The sequence below is a fragment of the Alexandromys fortis genome, unplaced genomic scaffold (genome assembly GCF_014885135.2).
Source record: "Alexandromys fortis isolate MF-2015 unplaced genomic scaffold, M_Fortis_MF-2015_v1.1 scaffold_67, whole genome shotgun sequence".
Lineage (NCBI taxonomy): Eukaryota > Metazoa > Chordata > Mammalia > Rodentia > Cricetidae > Alexandromys > Alexandromys fortis.
Window position 1 is genome coordinate 7,286,376 of NW_026067945.1, and position 25,131 is coordinate 7,311,506.

General features: G+C 41.0%; 1 protein-coding gene across 4 annotated transcripts in view; it reads right to left on the bottom strand.

The window, feature by feature from the left end:
* The window catches only part of Mctp2 (multiple C2 and transmembrane domain containing 2), a 213,852-nt gene that overhangs the window by 52,193 nt on the left and 136,528 nt on the right, over positions 1–25,131 (bottom strand). For all 4 annotated transcript variants that reach the window (XM_050149131.1, XM_050149129.1, XM_050149127.1 and 1 more), the window contains 3 exons: positions 22,235–22,336; positions 20,922–20,996; positions 18,929–19,048 (listed from right to left, as the gene is read on the bottom strand). In XM_050149131.1, the coding sequence (XP_050005088.1) occupies positions 18,929–19,048; positions 20,922–20,996; positions 22,235–22,336 (297 nt within the window). The remainder of the gene's footprint in view (positions 1–18,928; positions 19,049–20,921; positions 20,997–22,234; positions 22,337–25,131) is intronic.

Here is a 25,131-nt window from a genome sequence, read left to right on the forward strand (position 1 = left end):
TCCCTCAGGAATCTGTGAAGCTAGTCCCTTCTTCTTCCACCCACTAAAAGAAGTCATTTCCTCTTATCACTTGAAGTAGGGACAAATGGCTGCCTACGGTGGTGTCTATGAGCATACCAAAGTATATACTGGCCTCCAGGTTCCTCAGTATCACAAGTACCAGTTGTACATTTCAAAGTCCATACTAGCCATCCTAGTCCTTCTCACCTCCTCCCCTACCTTAGAGTCCCTCCAAGTCACTGGGCTTCCCTCATCACCACCACAGCTACTCCTTCTTGGTGTGGGAGATCCTTCTGTCTCTGTGTTGCTTTTATTGACTAAGGAATAAAGAACTGCTTTGAGCCTATGGCAGGGAAGAACAGAACTAGGCGGGAAAAGCTAGGCTGTATGCTGGGAAGAAGGGCAGAGTTAGGAAGATACAATGGAGCTGCCACTGGAGATACACAGATTAATAGAAACGGGTTAAGTTAAGATGCAAGACTTAGCCAATAAGAAGCTAGAGCTAATGGGCCAAGCAGTGATTTAATTAATACAGTTTCTATGTGGTTATTTTGGTTCTGGGTGGCCGGGATGAACAAGGGGCTCTCTCACCCAACACCTTCTTCTTATGTTCCTGCCACTCCTATTTTGCTCTGTTCCCCTCCCCCACCTTGCTCCTGCTTCTCTCATGACCAGGTCCAGTTTGCTGGCCATGTTCTATCTCCTTCTTCTCCTCTGGATTCTTTAGATGCCTCTGGATGTCTTTCTCTTATATCTATAATAAAAGCCTTCCCCTTAAACATACCATGGAGTGGCCATATTATCACATTATACAGCTTGTTTCCATTCTAATCTGGGTTCTGCAGAGCTACCCAACCTGGAACTCACTATATAAACTAGTTATAGCCTCGACTTCGCAGTGGTATTTCTGTCTCTTCCTCCCTGTGGAGATGCAATAGTCTGGCAATATCTCTTACATCGTAAGAGGCTGCAATTTGAGCTGGATCTCACAGCCAAAGTTAATAATACACCTTGGAGTCACTTAAGCTAAAGACTGCTATCCTTCTGTTTACTTAGCCTGTTTAACCTGCCTTTAAGAGAAAGCTGTAGCAATCAAACTTACTTCTCTTGGATTTCCACGCGATCAACTTTGATAACCTAAGCTAATGTGTAGCTGCAATCTTAAATTAGGGATCTCCCAGGCCCCTAGCCCAGAAAATACATGTGTATCATTTCTTGAAAGTTTCAAATACAGAGGCTGAAAGCAACTTCATGAAACAAACCAGAAAAAATGAAAGCAACAATTTTTGATAATGGTTGACAAACATTGATGTTCGTTATCTGGGTCAGCTGGGATCATTGGGAGTCAATGACTTAAACCCTTGTAAAATTGTTAAGTATTTCAGTAAAGTATCCCATTTCTTCTCCAGACAGACAGACAGACAGACAGGGATAGACAGAGATACAGATGCAGGTACAGATGCAGACTCATTCAACAGACAGAGGGCAGAAGCCACAGGGAGCATGAAGTAGAGAGTTCAAATCCGCACTTGCTCTTAGTTAGCTGACTCCTAGGGGAAGCGCTTTGATTTCTTCCCTTCATGCAATAGCAGTGCATTACTTGTGACTCATAGTTAATCACTCATGCATATAATCCACACATTTCCCAAGTCCTAGATTACAGGAATATGCCACCGATATGCTCATTTCTCACTCAGTAATCTCCCCGTGTTCTTTCTGGGAAAATAGCCTCACTTTGATGTCTGTGATGTCTACATGATGTTTATGGCCCTTGATGCTTCCCGTTTCACTCATGGCCCCAAACAATCTCTGCATCACACATAAAGGACGGACCACTAAACTGAAGGAAAGGAAAGATATGTATCTAGTGTGCAGTAACTGCTGGCTTTCCACTGAAATATTCATAATTTCAAGTCTACAATCAGACAATAAATTTCTCATTATGAATTTTTGTCAAAGTCAGTAATTGAGCAGCTGAAAGCCTAATTTCAAGAAATACATTTTTTTCACTGTCATCAGCAAGTTTTCTATTCTCATTCAAGAAAGGGATGGAAACTTCTTATATCTCTATGCATTCTTCTATGAAGCTGGGTATCCGAAGAGGTTTAAACCCAAGAGTTCCACTGTGTGAACTGCTGAGGGTCTCGCTCCTTTCAGGAGCATTGTTTTAGACTGCTTGGTATCCCCATAGGAGGGGATGAAAGAGGCCCACTCTAATCATACTGCAGCTGGACAAGGCTCCTTGGGAAAGGGCTCTCTGACCAAGTCAGAGACCAGCATGCTGTCACTATGACTAAAGTTGAACCATTAACAGTCATTGGCTCTTCAGGTTCCTAGAATGATCAGAAGAAAGACAAGGTATGGGCAGGTCCAATATCAAATAGGTAAAGCTGATGATTAGTAGGAGTAGGGCACTAGAGCCCAGGGGTTCCCTCAGCTGAGCTACCCCATCTGCAACTTAGCTTCTGGGACTGAAAGCAGCGGGACTGTAGGGCATCTGCACCAAGCCTACTTAAGATACATTGAGTCTGCTGAATTACAAGGGCCTCTCCCAGAGGGAGAAGTGAGTGGTGTGTTGTGTAGCAAAGTAGAATTTCTTTAGCAATTCTACCACGTATGTCTCGGAGTGCCTCTTTGAGTATTGTTTTTGATTAATGAGAAAGGAAAATTGTGCTTGCATCAGAGCCACCCATACCTGCCACTGAAGACATATGTGTTGCCCAGATTTGGGACTGGCCTTTCTCAGATAGGCAGGTTTTAAACTATGCATCAGCAGGAGCTCAGGAAATCCCCTCCTAAAGTAGGGATTCCCTTATAAATCAGGAAACCATCCAAAAGACCTCACAGCACAGTTCCCATACCCCTGTCTATATTCAACCCAGAAATCTTTTCCTCACCAACAAGAAAGTTCAAGTCTAGTCCAAACAGAATAAGCACACATTCAACTGTGACCTAGCAGGCGGAAAATCTGTCGCATCATGTATAAAAAGAAACGGGCCTTTGCCTAGATGAAGGGAGACAACGAGGATCCTATTTAAACATCTTCTGAATTCTATCGAATGTGTTTGTTACACTAAAGGACAAAAAAACTACTCTTTTAAAAGAAATTTTTATTGAATCCTTGTGGATTTCACATCACGCATCCCAATCCCATTCATCTCCCCATGGCCTCGCTTGTATTCTCTGCCCTTGCAGCCTCCCCCCACCAAAAAAAAAAAAAAAAAAAAAAAAAACCAAAGAAAAAACCAAACGAAGAAACAAAAAAGAAGCAGAAAGAAGGAAGAAGAGAATCTTGTCATGGAAGCTGTAGCGTGACCCATTGAGATACACAGCTTTACCTACCTCCTCTGTCACTGACCCCACCTCAATATTTTCAGACTAATAACTCCCCTTTCCTTTGTCTTTGACCCCCCCCCGCTCGCCAAAAAAAAAAAAAAAAAAAAAAAAAAACTTTAAAAGTAAAACCAAATAATAAAACAAAACAAAAATAAACAAACAAGCAAAAAATAAATTAAATAACAACAACAAAAAAAATAAGACTAGGAGGTAACCCACCCATATCCCCACCTCATCTCTAAACTGCTAGAGCATGAGTAGGGGCCTGACCTGCAGAATTAAAGCCGTAGGATCCCCAGTACACAAGGCAATAATACGATATCCAAGAGGAATCCCAATGAGGATCTAGAATGGAGGTGTAGTAGAAGCTAGAGGCCTCAAACCAGACCATTAACTCCTTGCAGTGAACACTCACAAGTAGAGCTGGATGGACTAAAGGGTGTACTGTGTGACTCACTGGGCCACACAATAGCATCCATGCTGAGATTTTTTTAAAATATTACATTTAATAGCAACAGTAGATAATAAAGTCCCTTTTTTTTGCAAAGCTTAGGAACAGAATCCTTTGAAAAGATCACAAAATGCAACTATTTCCAGGGTATCTTTAAAAGCCGAGAGGCAGATGTCCAGGTAACACCAAAGCCAGGAGACTGCTTAATAAAGCTACTCTCTGAACAGCCTCAAATTAGGAGTGGCACCGAGACCAGGAACTGTCTAAACCATCGCCACCTGTTTGCCCCGAAAAATCAATTAAAGTCACATTTTCATAGCGGCCACATTCTAACCGATAAAATGCAAACAGCTCCATCCTCCCGTTCCCTGAGTTACTCCCAGCGAACGAACATGCCAGAAACCCGCATCTTTAGTCTCACCTCACCTCCCTGTTCATAGCTGTATGAACTCACAGCAGTAAGAGCAGCCCGGGGAGCTGGGGGTGGGGCTGTGGTGGGACTGGGCAGGAGAGAGCAAGATGAGAGGGGGGCCAGAGGAGGGGAGAAATGCCAGCCCCCTCAGCTGCATATCAAGAAATCTACCTCTTCTGAGTGAACTCCATCGTTTCTTCAAAGGGTCTTTTTGCTTCTCCTTTTCTCCCTCCCCCCCCCTTCAAAACAGAGTTCGGCGCTGCATTCTCCGAGCAATAGAGGAGCTCCAACTTTGGAAGCTGAAAGCAAGGGCAGAAAAGCCATCACAAGTGTTTGAGTAATTAAACGAATATGCATAATGAACCATATGCCCGAAGGGCCTGTTCTTCATGTGGGCCAGATTTTTGTTTGAATTTTTAATTTTTATATACAGATGAAACATTCAGCGCAATCTACCCACAGTAAGAGATAACACACAGAGAGAGAAAACGTGTGAGAAGAAGTCCACCACGTCGAAGCAGCAGGACCGGAGAGCCTCGAGAAGCACCCTCTGAAGAGTTTGACTCAAATGTGTTTTTTTTTTCTCCCTCCAGCAATTGCTCCTGTCATCTGCTTAGCGTCTTCAAGGCACACACGCAATGCACACACTGACAGCTTTATTCGGGATGAGTACACTACCGTGTTGTCGGTGGAGACATGTGAAAATCCCAAAGGGAAAGCAAAGATTTCTTTTTTAAAAAAAAAATTCCTTCCCCACCCATCACTCAGTAGCATCGTGAATCCCAGGGAATCCTCCCAGGTCTCTTTCGCACGCGACATAAATATTATGCTGTGGGCTTCAGGCCATATTCGCAAACTGTATGCATAGCTGGGGCTGCTCTAAGAGGGATCCACACCTCTTGCTGATGTAACGGTGCCCAGTGGGGAGAGAACATCCAGGGTGGTATCGAGACCTGCCCTCCCCACTCCTACAGCCACACAGATTACAGACGTGACACACAAATACCAATGCTCCCTAAACGGCCTTGTGAAAGAATCAGTCAAGCCTTCATTTTAGGTTTTTGGTGTCATTTAGGAATGATCACATTGCTTCATGGGCTCCCAGGTATACAAGATTCCATAAACATACTCGAAAGCTGGTAGAAGTGGGCTTCTACGGGGAAATTTGCAGTGTCATTCTGGACAGAGCTATCAGGTGCTATTTGTGGAACGGTCTTGTTACCATTTTAGAATCTGTCTGGCTGTGTGCGTTCTTGTGTGTGCATGCATGCCTACGCATGTGAGTGTGTGTTTCAGAGTACAAGTATTAGGTAGGTGTGTATTTGTGTATGTGTGTGGTTCGGTGATGGAGGAAATCCAGAGACATTAACGCTCACACTTCCCCCCATGCTTGTTTAACTGATCTACTGATCGGACCCCAATATAAACTGCCGGGCAGCATTTCAGCACAGAGAAGAGATGGTGAAAACACACTGGGCCAGAAATCAGTGAGAGCTTTGGACCTGTGTGAAGGCCCCATGGGGCACAGTGGCGCTCTCCTTCTCACAAGGTAAACCCCATGGTATTTAAAGAGCAAGGAGGAACCATGCTTTAAGCATCATCTCTGGTTCCCTTCCTCCCTCATTAGAGACCTGGGCCGTCCAACCTGGTGGGGGATCGAGTGGTCTAGGTGGGAAGACAGATACACTTCAACTGCAGCAGAAGACAAAAAAACTGCCAGGGAGCACCACCTCTTCTGACTGCTTAGATCCTTTAAGGATGTGTGTGAGCAATTAGAGAGGGTGTGTAATCTTGGAGGAGTGCATTAACATTCCCGACCTCCCAGACAATAGATCAGACCTCAGACACATAATGCTTCCCTAAGGCTTTTTAGCCAGTGTATTTGATCTCTTAGTCACTCGGGCCCCTGATACTAAAGGTATCATCCACCTCCAAAGCATTATTCTTGGGCAACTGTGGCCACTGCAGAGGCTGGACTTCAATCAAGCAGAGAGCTGGATTGTCCCTACAATCCTCAGCAAGATACCACACCCTCCCCATTTTTTTTCTCCAAGCTACAAGGCTGGTTCTGTAAAAGTAAATGAGTTATATGAATATGCATAGGTCATTTGATGGTCACAAGACAGGGATGGGATTACCGCCCCCCCAAAAACACACACCACGTTTTTGCCCTTAAAATTAGCTTCATAATAGATCTGTTGAAGGAAACCTTGCGAGAGTGATAGACAGCACAGTTACATGCAAAAGACCGGGGGCGGGGATCAAATACAGTCCTCACCCTAGTACTTTTAAATCCCCTTCTATTCTGCAGGCTTCTGGGCAAGACAACTGGTCAAGCAGTAACCTATTTCCCGATGAAGGCATCCTCTCTGCCTGCTAATCTCACAGAGGAAGCTTGGCTTTCACCATTTATTATAAACATTTTCGAGAATTGCTTACCACGACATATTTTTAATGGATTAGATTCTGGTCAGCTGCTAACAGAGCAGAGAACTGAATATTCTTCATACGGAGGCTGCAAAATAGGTTTTCAGGAGGTCGGACTTGCCTTCCCCTAGTCTCCCTCATGAGTAATTGAAAGAGCAATTGAAACAGAATATAAGAAATCTGGTTTCTTCTCTCTCTCTCTCTCTCTCTCTCTCTCTCTCTCTCTCTCTCTCTCTTTCTCTCTCTCTCTCCTTTTCTCCCCCTTTTCTATTACAAGACGATTTGGATTTAAGGGACCAGTAGACCAGACCTTATGTTTTGAACTTTATCATAAGACTTAGCAGACAGTTCTGAAGAAAGACAACAGAAATGCAGATATTTTCTCCAGGACCATCACAGTTGTCCGCTGATGACACTCAACTTCTAAAGCCTAAAGCATTAAACCAAACTAATTACATTTCCTTAGAATCATGTCAGTTCCCTCAGAAAATGTGCGCTGCAAGGATTTTGTTTTGTTTTATTTTTTAAATGAGGCTGCAAGAAAATAGGAGAGCCGAAATTAGCTTTATGCTCAAGCAAATCGCGCTAGTGTCTTCACACTGAAAACTAAAACATTGCAGATGAATATGTGCCCTTGCAAAATCTGCAATTTAAGAACTTCTTAACCTTAACCTGCTTGAGAGAAAGAAATCTTGACTCTTTAAGTCATTAGCTTTGCCTTTAGAGTTCCTAATGCCCCAAAAGAAGCAATGAGAGAAACTGAAATGTTCTTATATCTGCTATACATTTTCTAATTGAGGACAATTGTTTGTGCTGTAATTTTCACAGGAGATAATATCTTTTAAGAAATCTATAATTCTGAGAACATTGAAATTAACCTTAATTGAATGATTTAGAAAATACACTTCAGGCTCCCACATGTTTGTATTAAATTTAAACATGTATCTTTGTATACAGAAAGAGAGAGAGAGAGAGAGAGAGAGAGAGAGAGAGAGAGAGAGAGAGATTGTCTAAACAAGCAATAATGTGTAACTTTACCTAAAAGTTATGTAAAAATAAAATTCAATACAAATAGGCAAGGCATGTGATTGACACAGAAAATCTAGACTACTCTGACAGTGATCTAGATTCTACCCCTTCTGCATGGTCATAATCAGGCTACATAACATGAGAGAAAATGATTGCAAAAACGGAGCAGAAAATTACACAACATGGAAATTAAATTTTTTAAATGGATGTAATAATTTCTGTTTACAGATTATTGTATCAAATTAAAAATAAATTGCTGGAATTAAAATCCCCACGTAGTCAACAGAAAAGTACCTTGGGATTTTCCTCATTTGTGGGCTTCTGCCGCCACCTGCAGGACTTTAATAACACAGACAGGCAGCAGGTGGCTTGCTCGTTCTTTTTTATGTCCTTTATTTTTTTCTTTTTCTTCTAACTTGTCTTTGTGTGTGTGCAGGGGAAGGTGTGTGTGTGTTGGGGGGGGCGGATTAAGTGGCCATACATAAATATTATCCTTTGGTAGCAGTTACATTTTTTGAAAATTTAAAAATCACAATAAAAGGCAAAAACAAGCATACTAGAAGACAGTCCTCCAGTATGTCTCCAGCAGCTATGTTCAAACAAAACATGCTTTTCGTTCCTATCACGCAAACTAAAATGGGGGTGGCAAAGACAGCATATAGAATTTCCTTCTGAAAAAAGACTGTATTCATTTTTCAGGAAAATAGTTCATGTTTGGGAATAATTTACAAACTATTTCTGAATGCTCTACCTAGATACATCCAGAACAGGGGCAATATTACTATTAGCAAACACTCAGTATTCTGCTGGTTTGAAAATGGAAGGCATATTTTAAAATATGTTTCAGAAATGATTGTAAACCAATGAGTGAAGGACAGGCTTTTTTTCTTTTTCTTTCCTTCCTTCCTTCCTTCCTTCCTTCCTTCCTTCCTTCCTTCCTTTCTTTCTTTCTTTTTCTTTTTTTTGACAGAAGTCAAAACTCAGCACTTTGCAAACACACAGACCCCAGACTATTACAATCATTGTCATTGCCATCATCTTCATCATCCCCATCTCTATCCTCACTGCATCCGGATGGAGGTGGTCCATGCGCCCTAACAGAAGGGTCAACCAAATCCACATGAGTTGTGATTCAGATCTATGTCCCTGAGAGCATTATCTTTCTAACAACTCCACTGACTTATAAACTAGTTTCCAATAGAAGGCCTTGAGGGGAAAATGTCGAAGAAACAACAGAACCCTTGGCTGCTGTGTAGATTCAATTCATACTCGGGAACTAAAACCATAATAGCTAAGTGAATGCCAATAAAAGTCACACCTTGTAAAAATGGTGGAGGGCTGAGATGGTGTGGGGGGTTGGGAGGTGGGCTCTTATGCTGTCTCTGGGAAGTCTAAGGAAGGCCTTGTTTCTGCTCCTCTGATGGAACACAAACATTTCTCCAACTTTAACATTCTGTGTCTCCATCTTTTCCAGATGCAAACGGCAGCCTTGGCTGTCTCACTCAGTATTGGTTTTGCCAAGAAGGGTACACCATATCTTCCTTTTCTTTCTCCCTTTGTTCTTAGACAAGAAGGAAGCCTCCCTGACAATTGACAGAAACTTTAAGGAGACTGTGTAGACATAGACAAATCATTCCAAAGGGACACGGGGAAAAATTATGGATCGTGGGGGTTTGAAAATCCCGGGGAAACTAACATAGTTCATAAGCCCTGCTCAAAAGGGCTTTGCATTGAATATGATTGTGGCTTTTCTCATATCCTTATGTGGCTTTTTGACATAAGTAAGATGTAAGATATGGGCTATTAGGCCAGTGAACAACTCATACAAATAAAAACAAATAATACACACATACACACACACATACAAACACACATACATACTCACACAACTATCTGTTATTTTAAAGAGCTAATGACATAACCTCAAGATCCAGGGAGAGGCAACAAAACATGCCTTTTCAAAAGCATAAATCAAATGGCAGCAGTGCAATCCGGCAGTAAACCCTAACCAGACCACAAAGCAGGTTGCTCTCCATAAACATCAGATCAGGCAGCTCGAATGATTACTGGGCTCTCTTGTAACTGTCACCTGTGGTGGGTCTAATTACAGGCTACCCAGGCAAGCACGCCCACATCACACAGCAATAAAAGGCCTTCCGTTCACAGCGCCCGGCCAGACAATGAGGGCACACGCCACCTGATGCGGAGCCCCAAAAGATCAGCCAGAGAGACTAATAAAAATGACAGCTTAGAAACAAATAACAAAGCTCAGACTGCAACAAAAAGGCAATATCAAATTAGCCAGAAATATAAGCGCGGAGCGTGGTTCTTCAACAGGTCAAAGCCTATGCGGCGGGGAAATGGCTGTGGCTGATTCCACATGGGCCCTTCCCTCTCTCTATTTCTATATATTCTTTTCCATTTTTGCATCACTCCAAATGTTTGCACATCCAGGTGTCACGTTACAGAAACAGATGGAGAGGAGAAAAAGCACTCTGCTCTTAAAAAATAATAATAATAATAAAATAAATGCTCCAAGATTCAAGGACCATAGGTTCCCGTTGGAGATCTCACCCAGCCCTCCTGTTGCTGGCTGCCTTTTGGCCATTTTCCTGCTAATTAGCACTCCCCTGGGCAGGCAGGGTGAGAAAAACGCATAGGAGACAAGACGACAATAGAGTTGTCTCGGATTTTCTGCACAAGAGAAGCTACCGGGTAGTCCAACAGAGGAGGGACCGGAATAAAAGGAACAGATGGTTTCCAGTGATCCTGGCATTTTTCCAGGAAGCAATGTTTATATGCCTACTGTGTACCCCGCACACTCATCAGCAGTAAGAATCTAAGGCTAGACTTGTGCCATTCGAAGTATGGTATACCAGATCATAATAATCCATAGAGTCACTCTGTATAATTCTGTATAGTTCCTCAATGCAGCACACAAGCACAGAGTGTGTGTCCTGCTTTTGATGTGAAGCAGTTGAGAGAGGCAAGCGTGAAGACAGCTCTCAAAGCCTTGAGGGTGACCGTCCATGCTTTGGGGTTTGGAGGTCACCGGCACATTATTGAGTCCCTGGAACCAGTTGGCTCTTGAACATTCCTTACAGCATATAACATGGGTCTTGGTATTTTTACCACGCAAAGTCCACTTCACAATGCCATACTCTTAATAAGACTTTTGCTAGAATAACATCAGTACCCATTAGTACTTGCAACTCCTGCCAGTACTTGTCGCTTACGTCATAAAAAATGTTCTATGCTTATTATTAAAATAGGTTTTCAAAGAGATTATTTTCATCAAATATTTTCAGATTCAAGGCATTATCATCTTTTGTTTTCATTATGAGGAAGGAAGGTGAAAGAATACAAGCAAAGAGGTAAATTGTAATGTTTCAGGTTGTCAGCCTGAATCTAGAGTCTCCTTAGTACTATGGATCTCAGAACATGCCTCGTGTTTTTTTAATTGCATTAATTGAGATGGGAAGAACCACCTACTGTGGGTAGCATCATTCTCTTGGTGGGATGCTGATCCAAATAAAAAGGAGAAAGTGAACTGAGCACAGGAATTCACTGCCGACTCTTTCTTGACTGTGGATATGACGTGACCAATTGCTTTAAGCTCCTGGCGCCTTGACTCCTGTATCAGGATGACCTGTACCCTTGAACTATGAGTTAATATGAACTCTTTCTTCCATCTTCCGCTTATGTCAAAGAGTATTCAATCACACCAGTAGGAATGGAAGGTAAGAAACACAGGGATGAGGAGGAGCAAGAAGCAGGGAGGTAAGAGAGGAAAGAGTACATGGGGTGAGAAATATGAGACACAGAAAGAAAGAAAAACAGGGGAGGAAATTTGATAGACCAACAGCTATGTAGTATGAGAAGTTCATTTTTGCCTCTCCCTATGTAACTATCATAAACATGGTGTACCACCAGCAGCAATGGGAAGGAAATATAATAGAAAGGGGAGAATGGCAATAAAGAAAGAAGCCAACCATTTGCTATACAAAAGAGTCACATGGCTGTTAGAATCCTATCTTTGGCTAAAACTTAAGGTTCTAACATGAGAACCACTTTTAAGCTCACAATAGGGTCCTCCTGGAGATTAGGCTGAAGTAAGTTGAGCTCACTGGAATCCGAAAGATGTAAGGCTTCTAGGATAATGCTCAGAGAATGATATGTGTGTGTGTGTGTATGTGTGTGTTGCCCACACACCTCTTGTCCTTGTACATACATCTGATGCTGTGTTCAAGTGCAAAGAGAAAAAACAGTTGCCCAAAGTTCAGCCCAAAAGGACGATGGGAACAGGTAACAGTAATGGCAGAGTTCTGATGTCGAGGCTAGTATAAAAACCACAGAGACAGAGCTTATCATTCCTTGGCTTTCTAGCATGGCTGTGTGAGCCTGGCAGTGGATACTGCTCTAGAATTAAGATAATAAAGACCTGGTGCGTTATAAGTCAAACTCAGAATCCTCTAAGCTACCAAGTGACTCAGTCTGTATGCCCTATGATTCTGTCTGCCAGCACAATTCAATTATAAGTTGGAAAACATAAACATGAAAATATGCTAAAATACTTAATAGTGTCCTTTTACATCTTCCTTAGATAAATTTTTAAATGCAATTACTATAATTTTATTAAATGGCATAATTAGTTAATGCCTGAGAAGTTGTCAATATAAGGTACAATTATGTTGTAAAAATTATAATCATGATGTGCAATGATGAATTGTTCCTCTTTTAAAAAGTGTCAGAGAAGAAAATCTTTAAAATGTTTTTGGAAGCATGGGTAGTGTCTTCCATGCTAAAAAGGTGAGCAATCATTATATCGGTATTAAAATAAATGATATATCAAAAACTGTAACTTTTATATGCATATTGTGTGCATGTATATGTATGTACTGTTAAGATGTCTTAAGAAATTCTCCCCTTCATATAAAATGGTTCAAACCTTGTGTTTATTTTAATTTCCTCTTATAAAAATATTGTTCATCTTTAAAGTCCAACTGCACAGGCACTGACCACGTGACATGAACAGTGGTGGCCACCAGTAGCTATGGAGACAGCCACCAAAAGAATAATAAAATATAGGTACAGCTGATTACGAATAAATAAGGTAGTGATTGAGCTTAGAAAAAAAAGCTAAGCATTTTAGATCCCATGAACCAATATCCAAATCATCCAAAAACCCCTTGCATGGCACCATTTAAGAAGTTCAGAAAAAAAAAATTAGAATGACCATGGAGACACGTTTCGGGGTATTTCTGTGAAGTGAAGTTGCACATTGAGTTCACTGAGTTGAGAAGAGTCATCTTGACCATTGGTGTCACTACTTGACTGTTAGTGGGCAGTAAGTAGTCCTTGTTTGAACAAAAGAGAAGTGAGCTGAATACCAGCTTCCATGCCTTCCTGGTTCCTGAGAGTCAGGTGTAGCAGTCATGTGGCCAGCTGCCGCTTTCAGCTCTCAGCATCATGGCTTCCCTAGTTTGATGGACAGTAGTGTTTTCCAAAAGAGACAATGGAAACATCCACTCATTTTCTGTCAGGGTGCTTTCTTGTAGCACTTCATAAAATAACTTACAGTCACCTCAAGGCTTTGCTAAACTGATCTGGCAGAGAGAACTCTCTCTCTCCGTGTGTGTGTGTGTTTTGTCTCTTTCTTTCTCTCATGTGTGTCTCTCTGTGTTTTACACATATACCTGTTATATGTTGGACAGACTGACTCCATCAATACTGTTGTGTTTAAGTTCAAAGTAAAAACATTTTCTATTTCCTAATACGCTAGGATTTCAACCTGCAAAGGAGTCTGTAAATGTTAAACACTGTCTATGATTAGGAAATGGAGAGGTAGATGTTGAACCTTATCTGAGGGGTTGATTGATACCTTAAATTATATATCCTATTACAAGGCATATCAACTCAAGAAGAATTCTTCATTTTTCTTGCACTCAAAAAGTTTAGGGAAAAAGTCACAGATGTTAAAGTCATTGCTTTATGAAGATGGCCATTGATATATGGCAGATTTAGATTACTTCTTAACAGCAAATGTCTAAGGAAAAACTTAATAAAATAAGGAATCCATCAATGCCCTGCACACGAGCCTCTCTCAGGGTAGTAAGTGTCTGTCTGAAAGATTGGTGGAACAACACAATTCCATAAAGCAACACTGCTTTAAAGGCACCATGGGAGCTTTGCTATTTAAAGAAACCTTGGGAGGAGGCCATCTCTTAACAAATGCTACCTTTTCACACGGGAAATGTATTTATGCAATAATATAACCTCATATCATTTAACAGAGTCCTGAGATAATACATAAATCTATACAGAAAAAAATCACATATTTATAATTGATTCTACAGTATACTATATAATATCACAATGCAAAAGTATTTTTGTGAGTTAACCCACTATCAAATGCTATACTACCATAAAGCCATAATGGGGATTAAACCAGAAATGCCGGCTTATTTACTGGTTCTGTAAGACAACATGAAGGCCTTTGTTACTGTCTACAATAACTGTCTGTTCCATCTCTTTAACAACTTGAAATCTTAAAGAAAACTCGAAAAGGAGAAGCTCCTGTCATGACCCGTTAGTTTGACTCAGCCTCTGTTTATGCTTTCTCTGCAAACACTTTTGAATCATCCAAGATTATCCTTCCACAGTAGAGGAAGCCAACATTCCAACCAGGGATTAAGAAAAATGAGTGCCTCCGAGATTACATAGATGGATTCCAAAGTGGATGCAGGTCACGTGATCACTGAGGCTGGAATTGTTTCCCAGGGTATCCCAAACAGGCCTAGCCTATTTAATTTTAGCCCCATCACTCAGAACAAAGGAACCAATGGAGAACTAATCCCAACCAGGTGGGTATCGTTCTCTCAGTGCCTAGGAAGAGGCATCTGCCCCCATGCATACAGTGTCCTGGCATTTCTGTGATAATCTGTACACTTTCTCCGAGAGACAGAATATAAACCCGAAGACAATAGTGGCCTTGACTCATGAAGATCAATGGCAAGGAGAAGCCCTGGAATAAAGCAGGTCCCTGTTAATGAGAGTCAGTCTCCACTTTACCTCCTGAAAACACGTGAGCATCAGCGTTCTACTGTGTGGGCTCATATTTTTCACCTGGGCAAAAGTGGGCCCAGTTTTTCATCTACATCTGCAGGCTTTTGTGGGAACTCACAAAATTAAAATTTGAGCATGGCTTGGGCTGGCTACATCCAGTCAGGAAAGCTAGAATCTGATCTTAGAATCCCCAGAGGTCAAGGTCTGTGTGGGTATAGCCATGTGTACATGGAAAAATACCATATTTACAAATCAATTCATAGAGCAGTATGCAGACAGAAGTCCTTACTCCAGGTGCATTTGCTGTCTGTCAATAACTTAGCACTTATATCGACTTTTCAATTGGAAAAGTCAACAACATAACTTTCTGAAGAGGGAAATTATATAATTTAGCATGGATAAAGCTAAATTATAATCAAATTATAATTAAATTCAAGCTCAGAGAGAACAATGCACCAAAATATTTAGCAAACGTTCATAAAGGGAAGAAAATCTTTAAAGACAGAATAAGAATTTTCTTGGAAAGATTCTGCCTAACTAAACACATTGAGGTGAAAAACATGATTTTGTATGTTTTGACTGTTTCCCAAAAAATAAAAATTTAACATTTATAAGTCATGTTTTAGTATATGTTTTTGTATTTGTTAATTGTTAGACTGTATTTTAATTAAATATTTATATCAAATATATTTTAAATTAAAATATAGTGATCCCCCCTCTTTCTTCCCTTAAATATCTCTGATGTCCCTCCTTCCAACTACTCTTCCCATGTTCTCCCCTCTCAAATCTATTTGAATTTGATTTGATTTTTTGCAATGACGAATTCAACATCGCACAGCCATTTTGACACAGCACAAACCAGGAAGTATTCAAGATCGCATCTTTCCCCTAGCGTTAGGGATGCAACCACCCACAGGATCAAGGGGCAAGTCCTACCATGAGTCAGGCTTATACTTAGATAATCTAACATGATGAATTCTTCCACATCTGTCTATCTCCTTCTGATTATACTCCCTGGACTTAGATCTTAAAACGCTGATTTAATTTTGAACTGAAGCTTCCGACAAGGGATGTTCTATGGATATACACTCATAGGGATCCCAGGGAAATGTCAAGGCCTGCTTCTCTGAAGACTCAGCGTTAATAGCCAGCAAATGCTAAATATAATCCCACAATGCGCATGCCTTGTCTCATCTGGAAGAACAGGAAAGAATGAGAAGTTAGTAGACTATTTTTCAAGCGAACTGAAGGAAAAAGGTATTTTCCTTCCTCCCTGAGTATGTAGTGTGCTAGCATTGATTTTTACTCCCGCAGGGACAGGGAAAGTTCTATCACAGATATTTGGACCAAAATCGTTCTATTCAGCCCTTCAGTAGCCAAATGCCATCTCGCATCCTCATTTCCAATAGAAGATATGGACCTTCCAATACAATCTGGCTCGTGAATAAATTCTCAGATTAAACCTTTGCTTCAGTCCCCTACAAGGCTGCTCCCCACTGTAACACCCAAGCCGGCAGGTGGACCATGAGGGAAGTACCAGGTGGATGATAAAAAGCAGCAGCGCCCTGCCCTAACTAGACCCTGGGAGAACTATTGGTGGGTACCAGTGGTGATACACAGAGCATCCTTGCAAGCAGAACCAGACAGAGAGAATGCTGAGCTGCCTTTTCTTAACTTTGCATCTTTCTGGCTCAGCTTAGCTGAGGTGCTAACTTACTGATAGTTGATAGACAATCTATGACAGAATTCCATATACTCAAGGGTACAGCAACATGCCCAGTGGAGTCCCTTTGTGTGTAGCTCCAGCAGAACTCTATGGGCAACCGGCAAGTTTACAGAATACTCTTTGAACAAAACATGCCTCCCCAGGAGAGCGTGACTGCTCACGATGTAATTTAAACAACAACAGAAGAGGGGGTAAAATGCACACACACACACTCACAAACAGATACACACATGCCCTTCATTCTGTCTTTTAAGTGTATTTCAATATAGCCCTGTATTTTAAAGAACAGAAACTATACGAGGATAATCATAAGAGTGGTATATAGTAACAGAAAGGGTCTAATAAAATTCTATTTCATCAGCAATGGGGCAGGAACTATCTGCCCCTTAGTGTCTGGATATCACTATGCATTACATATGGTATAAGCTTTTGGATGTGAATGCATTTCAATGCACTATACTCAGGATAAGTGATACAGTTTATGTATACAGTAATCCCTCATTATACTTGGGATTCTGGTGCTAAGATTCCCACCCTCCAGACACCCAACCCCACAGAAGCTCAAGCACCTTATGTCCAATGCCATCATCTGGACTGTAACATATACATATCTTATAAAATATTTCTAGATTGCTTATAAACTAAAACAAAACGCAAATGAAATGTTGATAGCTATGCGACTATTCTGTACGAGTAAAGACAAGAGAAACATCCGTATTTGTTGAGCGCAGATGTAATTTTGAAAAATTATTTGAGTTGTAACTGGTTGGATCTGGGAAACTGGAGTGCCCGGGCACAGCGAGTTGACTCCACAGGATATGTGACGAAATCTGATGTTTTCCCAGGGATGTTTGGAAGGAAATATGCCACTCACAGAAACAGTAGGGCCTGCCACGGTCTCATAGGCCATGTATCCTTGTACATTGGGCTTCAATAAAACCAGGGAGGACAGGACAGCACTGTTGTTCATCTATCTGAGATGGGGATCCTTGGTACAAGGGAACATCACTGCAGTTTCTAACACCTGGGTACTGGATCTTCTCCTGGGTGGTGCCCAGCAGAGAGGGCTCACCCAAGGCAGAGGCAGTGGATGAGGGGCCCCCTGGCAAGACTCCCTTCCTGTGCAGAAGTACTTTTTGCTGGACAACCTGTTTCCATTCATTTGTTTTAATCTTTCTTTGGATCAGGCCAGCAGCCCATTAATCATTTCTGTCATCCCCTTACCGAATCCAGGGCAACAGATCTGTTTTTCTAAAGTCTCTGGGCCAGAAATCAACTGAAAAAAAAAAAAAAAAGAGGGGGGAAATCCTCTACTTCTCATGCGGCTGGCCAGAGCGCTGGCTGGAAACAGCCACCAATTGTGATCACTTTCCTCTGAGGCCCATAATTGTACACAACAGTCCATGGAAAGTTTTGAAAGGGAATCTGGATAGGAAGTGGAGCTGGGGAGTTACAAAAGCAACCTATGAAGACAGCAGCTAAGGAAGGTGTAAGAACCAGAGAAGGCTAAGTAAATGCCAGGCCAATAACAAAGACATAGATGACCTGAAATGATAAAAAAATTAAAATAAACCAATCAAAATGCTACCCATTGGCAAAGAAAAATTCTCTTAGGGAGGTAACATAATTGATTATATAAAAAAATGTGGAAAAAACTTTGAGATCACAATGAAGCACTAATATCTTAGGTTCATATTTAAACACACACATATATAACAGCTACGTTTATATTTTACTTCCATATCAGTTTGTTCTCATGAATATATTTATGTGATATATACATCATATAACTTAAAGCTGAGCTTTCAAGACAGATGAAAACATGGAGGATTTTCTGTCAACAGAAGACAGAAGAACCCAACTTGCCTTGGACCATTACATAGATAAAGTCTCTTTCAATCTCTTAACTATGTAGAACATATAGAAATTCGCATTCATACCAGGTATAAAACACATGTAAGGCATTAGCAATCTAGGTATCTTCTCCACAGCCAATATTTTTAAGTTGATTAAGGACCAGTTCTTTATAAATGGGAGAGAATGCCCGAGAGATGCCAGGAAAGGCTATGGTGCCAAGCGGGATGTTCTTCAAAGACCATGGACTCTCAGTATCAGACTCAGGAGGTATGACAATTTCTTAAAGCTCCCCGACTCTATAATACCATTATGCTCATGAGAATGGGCCAATGTTCTGAGAAAAGTAGTGTATCTCCTATAGACGAGTATTTCTCAATTATGGTATAGACCATTGAAAGACTATACAAATATGCCGCCATAACGTCACAGAAATACAGACACTGCTCTTTGGAGCTGAGAAAGAAATGACATAGGAACAGTATTTGAAGAATTTAAAGAATTTTTATGGGTTCCTTTTACCTAGGTACATCTTCGAAAGGCTAATCACCTATGTTATAGTATAGTTTAGAGAGATGAATGGGTACAAATACAAATAATGTGAACATTACAAAGAAAAAAATCTTACCACAAACGCTATTGTACTTCTCAGCGTGGACTCCCACTGGAAGCAGCTTTTGAAGAACTGTATTGTATTCCATACTGCCATCGTGAGTTTTTTCACCCTGTCTGCATCTCTTGATAAGATCTGGGTTTTTTTTAAAAAAAATGGAAAACAGAGAGGTCAATTAGACTTACATTCTCTGGCTGTTCCCTTAGACCAGCTGTCCTGGCTGTTTAAATTGTATTATGCGCAGTGCCCATTAAAAAAGGATGAAGTCCTCGTACTTCTAAAACTATTTCAAAATATTGTCATCCATCGGGAACAAGAAGTTCCGATCTGTGCTATGGCTCATTTTTATGAAAACTAGCTTGTTTGAACAGTGTTCAGTACAAAACCAGGTAGAGGAGAGCTGCGGCAACCAGGCATTTGGTGGATGTGAGTGCTGCGTGTGTGCGCGTGCATGGCGTGGGAGAGCACACGTATACGTGTGTACACTGCGTGGCAAGGAGCTAGAGAAGTATAGAGCCATAGCAACCAAGAGCAGTATTGAGTCCGAATGGAAATCAGTGTCAAGATGGTATTTAGTACGGCTGCAACTGGAGAGAACACCAGTAGAAAAGCCCTAGTATTACAGCTTAGTTAGACCAAAAGGGGACCTTTTGGTCACCCAGCCTTCCCTTTCCCAGCTGGACAGTCGTCAGGACACTTCTCGACCTTTCTCCCCCAAAGGACTGCCATTGTGTTTAACCTTACAGGTGGTTGTGAGAATTCCAGACTTGGTTTTAAGTATTTGTTTCGTAAGTAAGAACTTGAACTTTATGACCAGCGTAGCCCAGTGGCATGCAGGACTTGAGGAGGGTCCTGACCCACCTAGGGAATTAAGTCGCAGATTTCCCCTCTACTCTCAAAGCCAAAGCCACCCTAGTGGCCAAGTTATTTTGTAAAGGAAATCTCTTTTCTCCCAGCGGGAGGCACAGTATTTTGATTTGCTTGCAAAGCTGTCGCCCTGCCTACCTCCACTGAGGTTTTAACTTTCAAGTAAACAGAGCAAAAGACAAAAAAATAATAATAACGAGACTTTTACTCGGATTACACACAATGATTATTGCGCTCAGTGCTATGGCACCGAACAAAACATCCAGTTACTTCCCACCAGAAGACTGCTAAGTCCCTTCCTCGGTGTGGGGCGGGGGCCGGGGGTGGGGGGGCAGAAGTTCATGGGAAACAAAAGGAAGATAAGATTACTTTATATTTAACTGCTTTGTGTCATGCACAGCTGCTCACCCCAGAGGAAGCTGTGGAAGTAATAAACACTTTTAAAGGGGGGACACTTTGTTCTTTGTTACACAACTGGAGAGGAACAATGGGTCCTGCCTGAAATCCCGGACTCTATCTAAAGAGGACAGGGAGGGACACGGAAGAAAGAAATGCAAAGGTCATGAGTTTTCTTTTTGAATATGAAGTTCCTCCCCCTGCCCCGCTGCCCCCCATCCTAGATCTTTACCTTTTGTTGAACTGATAAGAAAGGAATTCAGTGTGGTGGGCAAAAAGAGAGCTAGTTAATTCAGTATGGGGTGAAATGCCCACACTGCCTAAATTTAGACGCAGGGAGCGAACGGGTGAAGCTGAGGCTAGAAGCTTCCCCAGTCCCTTGGGAAATTCCTTCATCCACTGAACAAACAGAGAGCCTTTGCCTTTCACTGTGAAAGGAGAAACCAAAATGAAGCAAATGAAGGAAATGTAGGTTATCTGGGCTCCACACTCAGGCTCAGAGAACCGCTTGGCCCGCTGCAGGGCGCACACCCTCTCTCTCCTCCCAGGGATATGTTTTAAGCCTCTCCTCTTTGACCTGGCTGAAGCCCCATTTTAAGAGAGAAGACAAGAGAAAGAAATGAGGGGATGAGGAGTCCAGGTGAATGAGTGGGAGAAGAGCAAAGTGAAAGAATCCAGCCACAACCAGAAATACTTGGATCCTGGGTGCTGAAGGGACTCCAAGCCAGTTGTGGGTGCCACCTACCTTTTTGGACAGCTTGCGGCTGTCTTCCACAAAGCGCTTCTCTCTTGGAGCGAAGGTCCTGATACTTGCTTTGACCTGGAAAAAACATGGCCGTTACAGCATTCAGAGGGACTCCATTCTCTTCCCAGGTAGCTGAGAAGATCACAGAGAATGAGACCTTTTACTGCACAGGTCACATTTAGGGACCAGAAAGTGGCGGGTCCTGTCTTGCTTAACCAAGGTCCCAGGATCATAAAATCCCTGGGAAAGTCAAGCTGGACCGGGGACAGTTTGGTCCCCATTTGGAGAAATCCACAGAAGTATTTCAAAACCGGGACAGACACCGAGCTTCATAAATTTTCATGCTAATCTAAATGACAAAAAAATTCTCCTCTCATTTTGGACTCAACTTTCAGCAATTGCACCTAAAACAGGAATGACTGTTCCCAGTCCATAAAAATAACATTTCCAACAGACAATCTCATTACTTCCAGTGACCTGAAAAAGCAAGTAAATGGGCCATGTTAGCTCGTTTACAGGGGGGAAACTGTGCCCCAGGGGAATTTACCGACTCGTTCAAACCAACAGAGTGAGGGAAAACTTCAAAAACTGAAACACGAATCTACCGCCACTGTATCCCTTAACCAACATATTTTCCACCTATGACTGCACTCATGTCTTGACTGAATAACATAATCTCCATATAATCCATACACAAGTGCTTCTCAGAAGAAAGCAGTAGATTGGGTCACCTCTCTTGCAAACTACGCAGACGGTTTATCTGGGTGGAAAAGGAAGGGATAGCAGAACACACTCTTATGTTGACGGCCATCTTTCAGTTTCAGCATTATTGAGAATTTGAGACTAGGAAGATATAAAAATCTATAACATTCATTGTTTGAGAGGCTACACACTTATATATCACAGATTAAACAGATACGCTATATACTGCATGTGGATTATATATAAAATGTAAAATGTATGTTTATAGAATGGACTATATGTATGTGTAATGTGTGATATTTTTGAATGATCAGTAGATAACATATAGACATACAAAGTATGTATGTTTATATAGATATACAAAGACTACTGTTTCCTTTATTTTTATTTTTTTTTCCTTGACATTGAGGCCTCACCAATCCTGTGGCTCAACTATTTGAAACCTGGAGCATTCAAGATGAATTTTATGGCTAAGGTATAAAACACAACACCACCATTCTCCAGCATCAATTCTGAAACGTTTGACATTAATCTGAGACTACACAGCCTGAACATCATCTGTTTTCCGTATTGAAAAGCTGGGGTGGGGAGCACATCCTGAGGGCACTTACTGGATTATATATGAGGTCCATCTCTAAGTAAATAAGCCCTTTAAAAGCCTGTTCCAAATCTTTATTCTTCAACACGTAACAGTTTGGTTGTCCATCTCTAATCTGTTAGGAAGAAAAGACAAAGTACATGTTAGTGCCAATGTTCTTCATGTTTTCAATGGAAAAAAAAATCAAAACTAACTTTGACTAAGTTGAGAATGTATTTAATTTTTTTGCCCTCTATAAAAATGTATTTTACAACTCATTTTGAATGTATTAGCATGATTGGGTAATTTACCTAAAGTTTATATAGTGATCTCATTTTACCATCATATGATTACAGATGAAACAAATATTAGGTAGGAAATAAATGAAAGATGAGCCAACTTTTAATTCTAGAGTGGCATTGCAATAGACAGCAAGGTAAAGTAACGACCATTGGCTCAACGTGCTGTGTGTGGTACAGATTATGACAAGGTGACAGGAAGTTATTTTTTGTTCCCAAATTCTAAAGTTTACATTTCCCACATCCTCAAATACGATGAACACTCTCCATAATTTCTGGCCAATAGTCCTAAACATTGTCAAGATCACGGGGAAAAAGTGACAGAATAAGAAACTGTTATGACTTCGAAATGACTAGGGCTATATGATGGTTAGAAGTATATGGTACCATGAACTGGGCCCTGGGAAAGAAAAATATATATTATTGAAAAACCAGATGAAATCCAATTGAGACGCAAGTTTACTTATTCATAACATACAACTATTAGTGATGTTTTCATGCTGGCAAATCAATGTAGTAATGCAAGGAGCTAATGTAGGAAGAAAATGGAGAGCTCTCTTTTCTTAGCAGTCTCAATTTAGTTATAAAATTATTACCAAAATGATTAAAAAAACATAAGAAAATGAATAAAGGAACACATTTTTATTATGAAGCTATCAATGGTTTACTGGTGCCCCCCAAATTAATATTAAGTAAATCAAAACCTACCTGAAATTGGAATCAAGATCCCAAATCATTCAAGATATACAACATGCCTACACATCCATGTCTTTGACAGGACCAAGACCCTGTGACTTCCCTGCCAGACTTCAGGGCACTTCCTCTCCCTATGCTACCTGCCTGCAGTTCCCAGCAAGCAGGAACCTGCCTTCTCAGCAGGCACCAGCCTCCCTCTGCAGTTCAGAAAGCCCTGGGCTCCCTTGAAAGCATGCTAGCTATGGAATTCTTTGTTCTGTCTTGACATTGAGAGCAGCAGCCCTGCTTGTCCTACACAGCCATGGTGGATGGTGATGAAACTTCTGGAATTTAGGAAGCATGCTCCACTCTAAAGAGCCTCAGCACAACCTGGGCTCCTTGTGACTGCGACGCCTGATGATTCAAAGAACTTGGAAAATTGGAAGGCCGGGAATCTGAGCCATATTTTAAATGACTATTGCTGTCACTGCAGTCATTCACACAAGTGTTCTTATAAACACTGGTGGAAATGAGTTGAGTAAGTCACGGCGGGGAAACAGCAATTCCACTTTACAAGGGAGAGGTCATCTTCCTTCCCAAAGCGCCCCACCTCTCAGATTGAATAGCTTTCATACAGAAAGATGGTTTTCCTGGTCAGTGGCTGAGAGGAAGGGGGTGTCCCATAAAGTCCCAGCTTCCTTCCTCAACGGTGTCCAAACAGGATTTGCGGCTTCCGCTCTGGCGTAGAGTCTCACTCAATAAATTGTCGGTGTTAAAGTTGAAAGACATAAATACAAAAACAGCATGTCAACTTGCCAAGCTGAAGGGCTTCCAACTTCGTTTGGTTTCGGTCTTCAGTTCTTGTAATGTTATCATAAAATTTCCACGGTTTCTTAAGGATGAGGGAAGGTCAGCAGAAGAACAAAAAAGTAGCCATATAAAAATATTTCATAGAAGAGGGAGGTTCTCTCGCTCTCTTTTTTTAAATTCGGTAAATGATCATTTCCTGTTACTCAATGTCCCCAGCATTGTGTCAGCAAAACTCAGAATCCACATAGGAACATAAAGGTATCATCAAAGTCAGAGATACAATGAAATATAGTCATGTTTACTACTTTAATAGCAGATTAATATAAAACATACAAATTTCAAAAGCTTAAAGATTACAAAAGTAAACACCCAATTCCTTTAAAATATATATAAATATCACAATTCCATTCCTTGACCACAGATTAAGTAGGAATTTGATGCATATCTCCTTTCATTTTTACCGTTGAAACTTTAGAGTCTCAAAAAATTAGTCTTAAATAAAGGATTTAAGTTTTTATTGTTAAGACTATATGAAGTATATAACTTTATGTTATAGGTATCAATATGATTTGGTGCTATTATTTGACATATGTCTCTTTGTTACCTCTATATAATATTGAAAATAAAAATGAGCTACAATGTTTTGAGCATGTGGTATCACAGTAGATACTGAAAACAGGAGAGAACATTCTGGAAAATCTTTCCAGTACTACCATGTAACTGAACTGTCGACACTTAGATACAGGACAAAAAGTCAGTCTGAACTGCTGTGTGCATCTGCCCAACTCCTACATGATGGTGTGACATGAATGCTGCAGGTTTATTACACATTTAAGGCGATAAATGAGTATAGCCTCAATTTATAGTGCTTTATAGTGAGAATTCAGAATATTGTTTCTAACAGTAAGATCTTAACAATTTTAGCTAATTGCAAAATTAAAATACAGTCAAAAGAATATGTGGAGGTGAGAATCTGTGTGAATTTTCGTGTCTAGTTATGAGATAGCTGAAACCTAAGTTAAAAGTGTGAAGCCCCCATCAACCCAGCCAGAAAGAAGCAACAGGTTTAAATTCATGACGAAAGCAGGCAGACCCCCACATTGGAGAGTCTTGAGTGCTAACCTCTGGGAGGACAGAGTTTCTATCA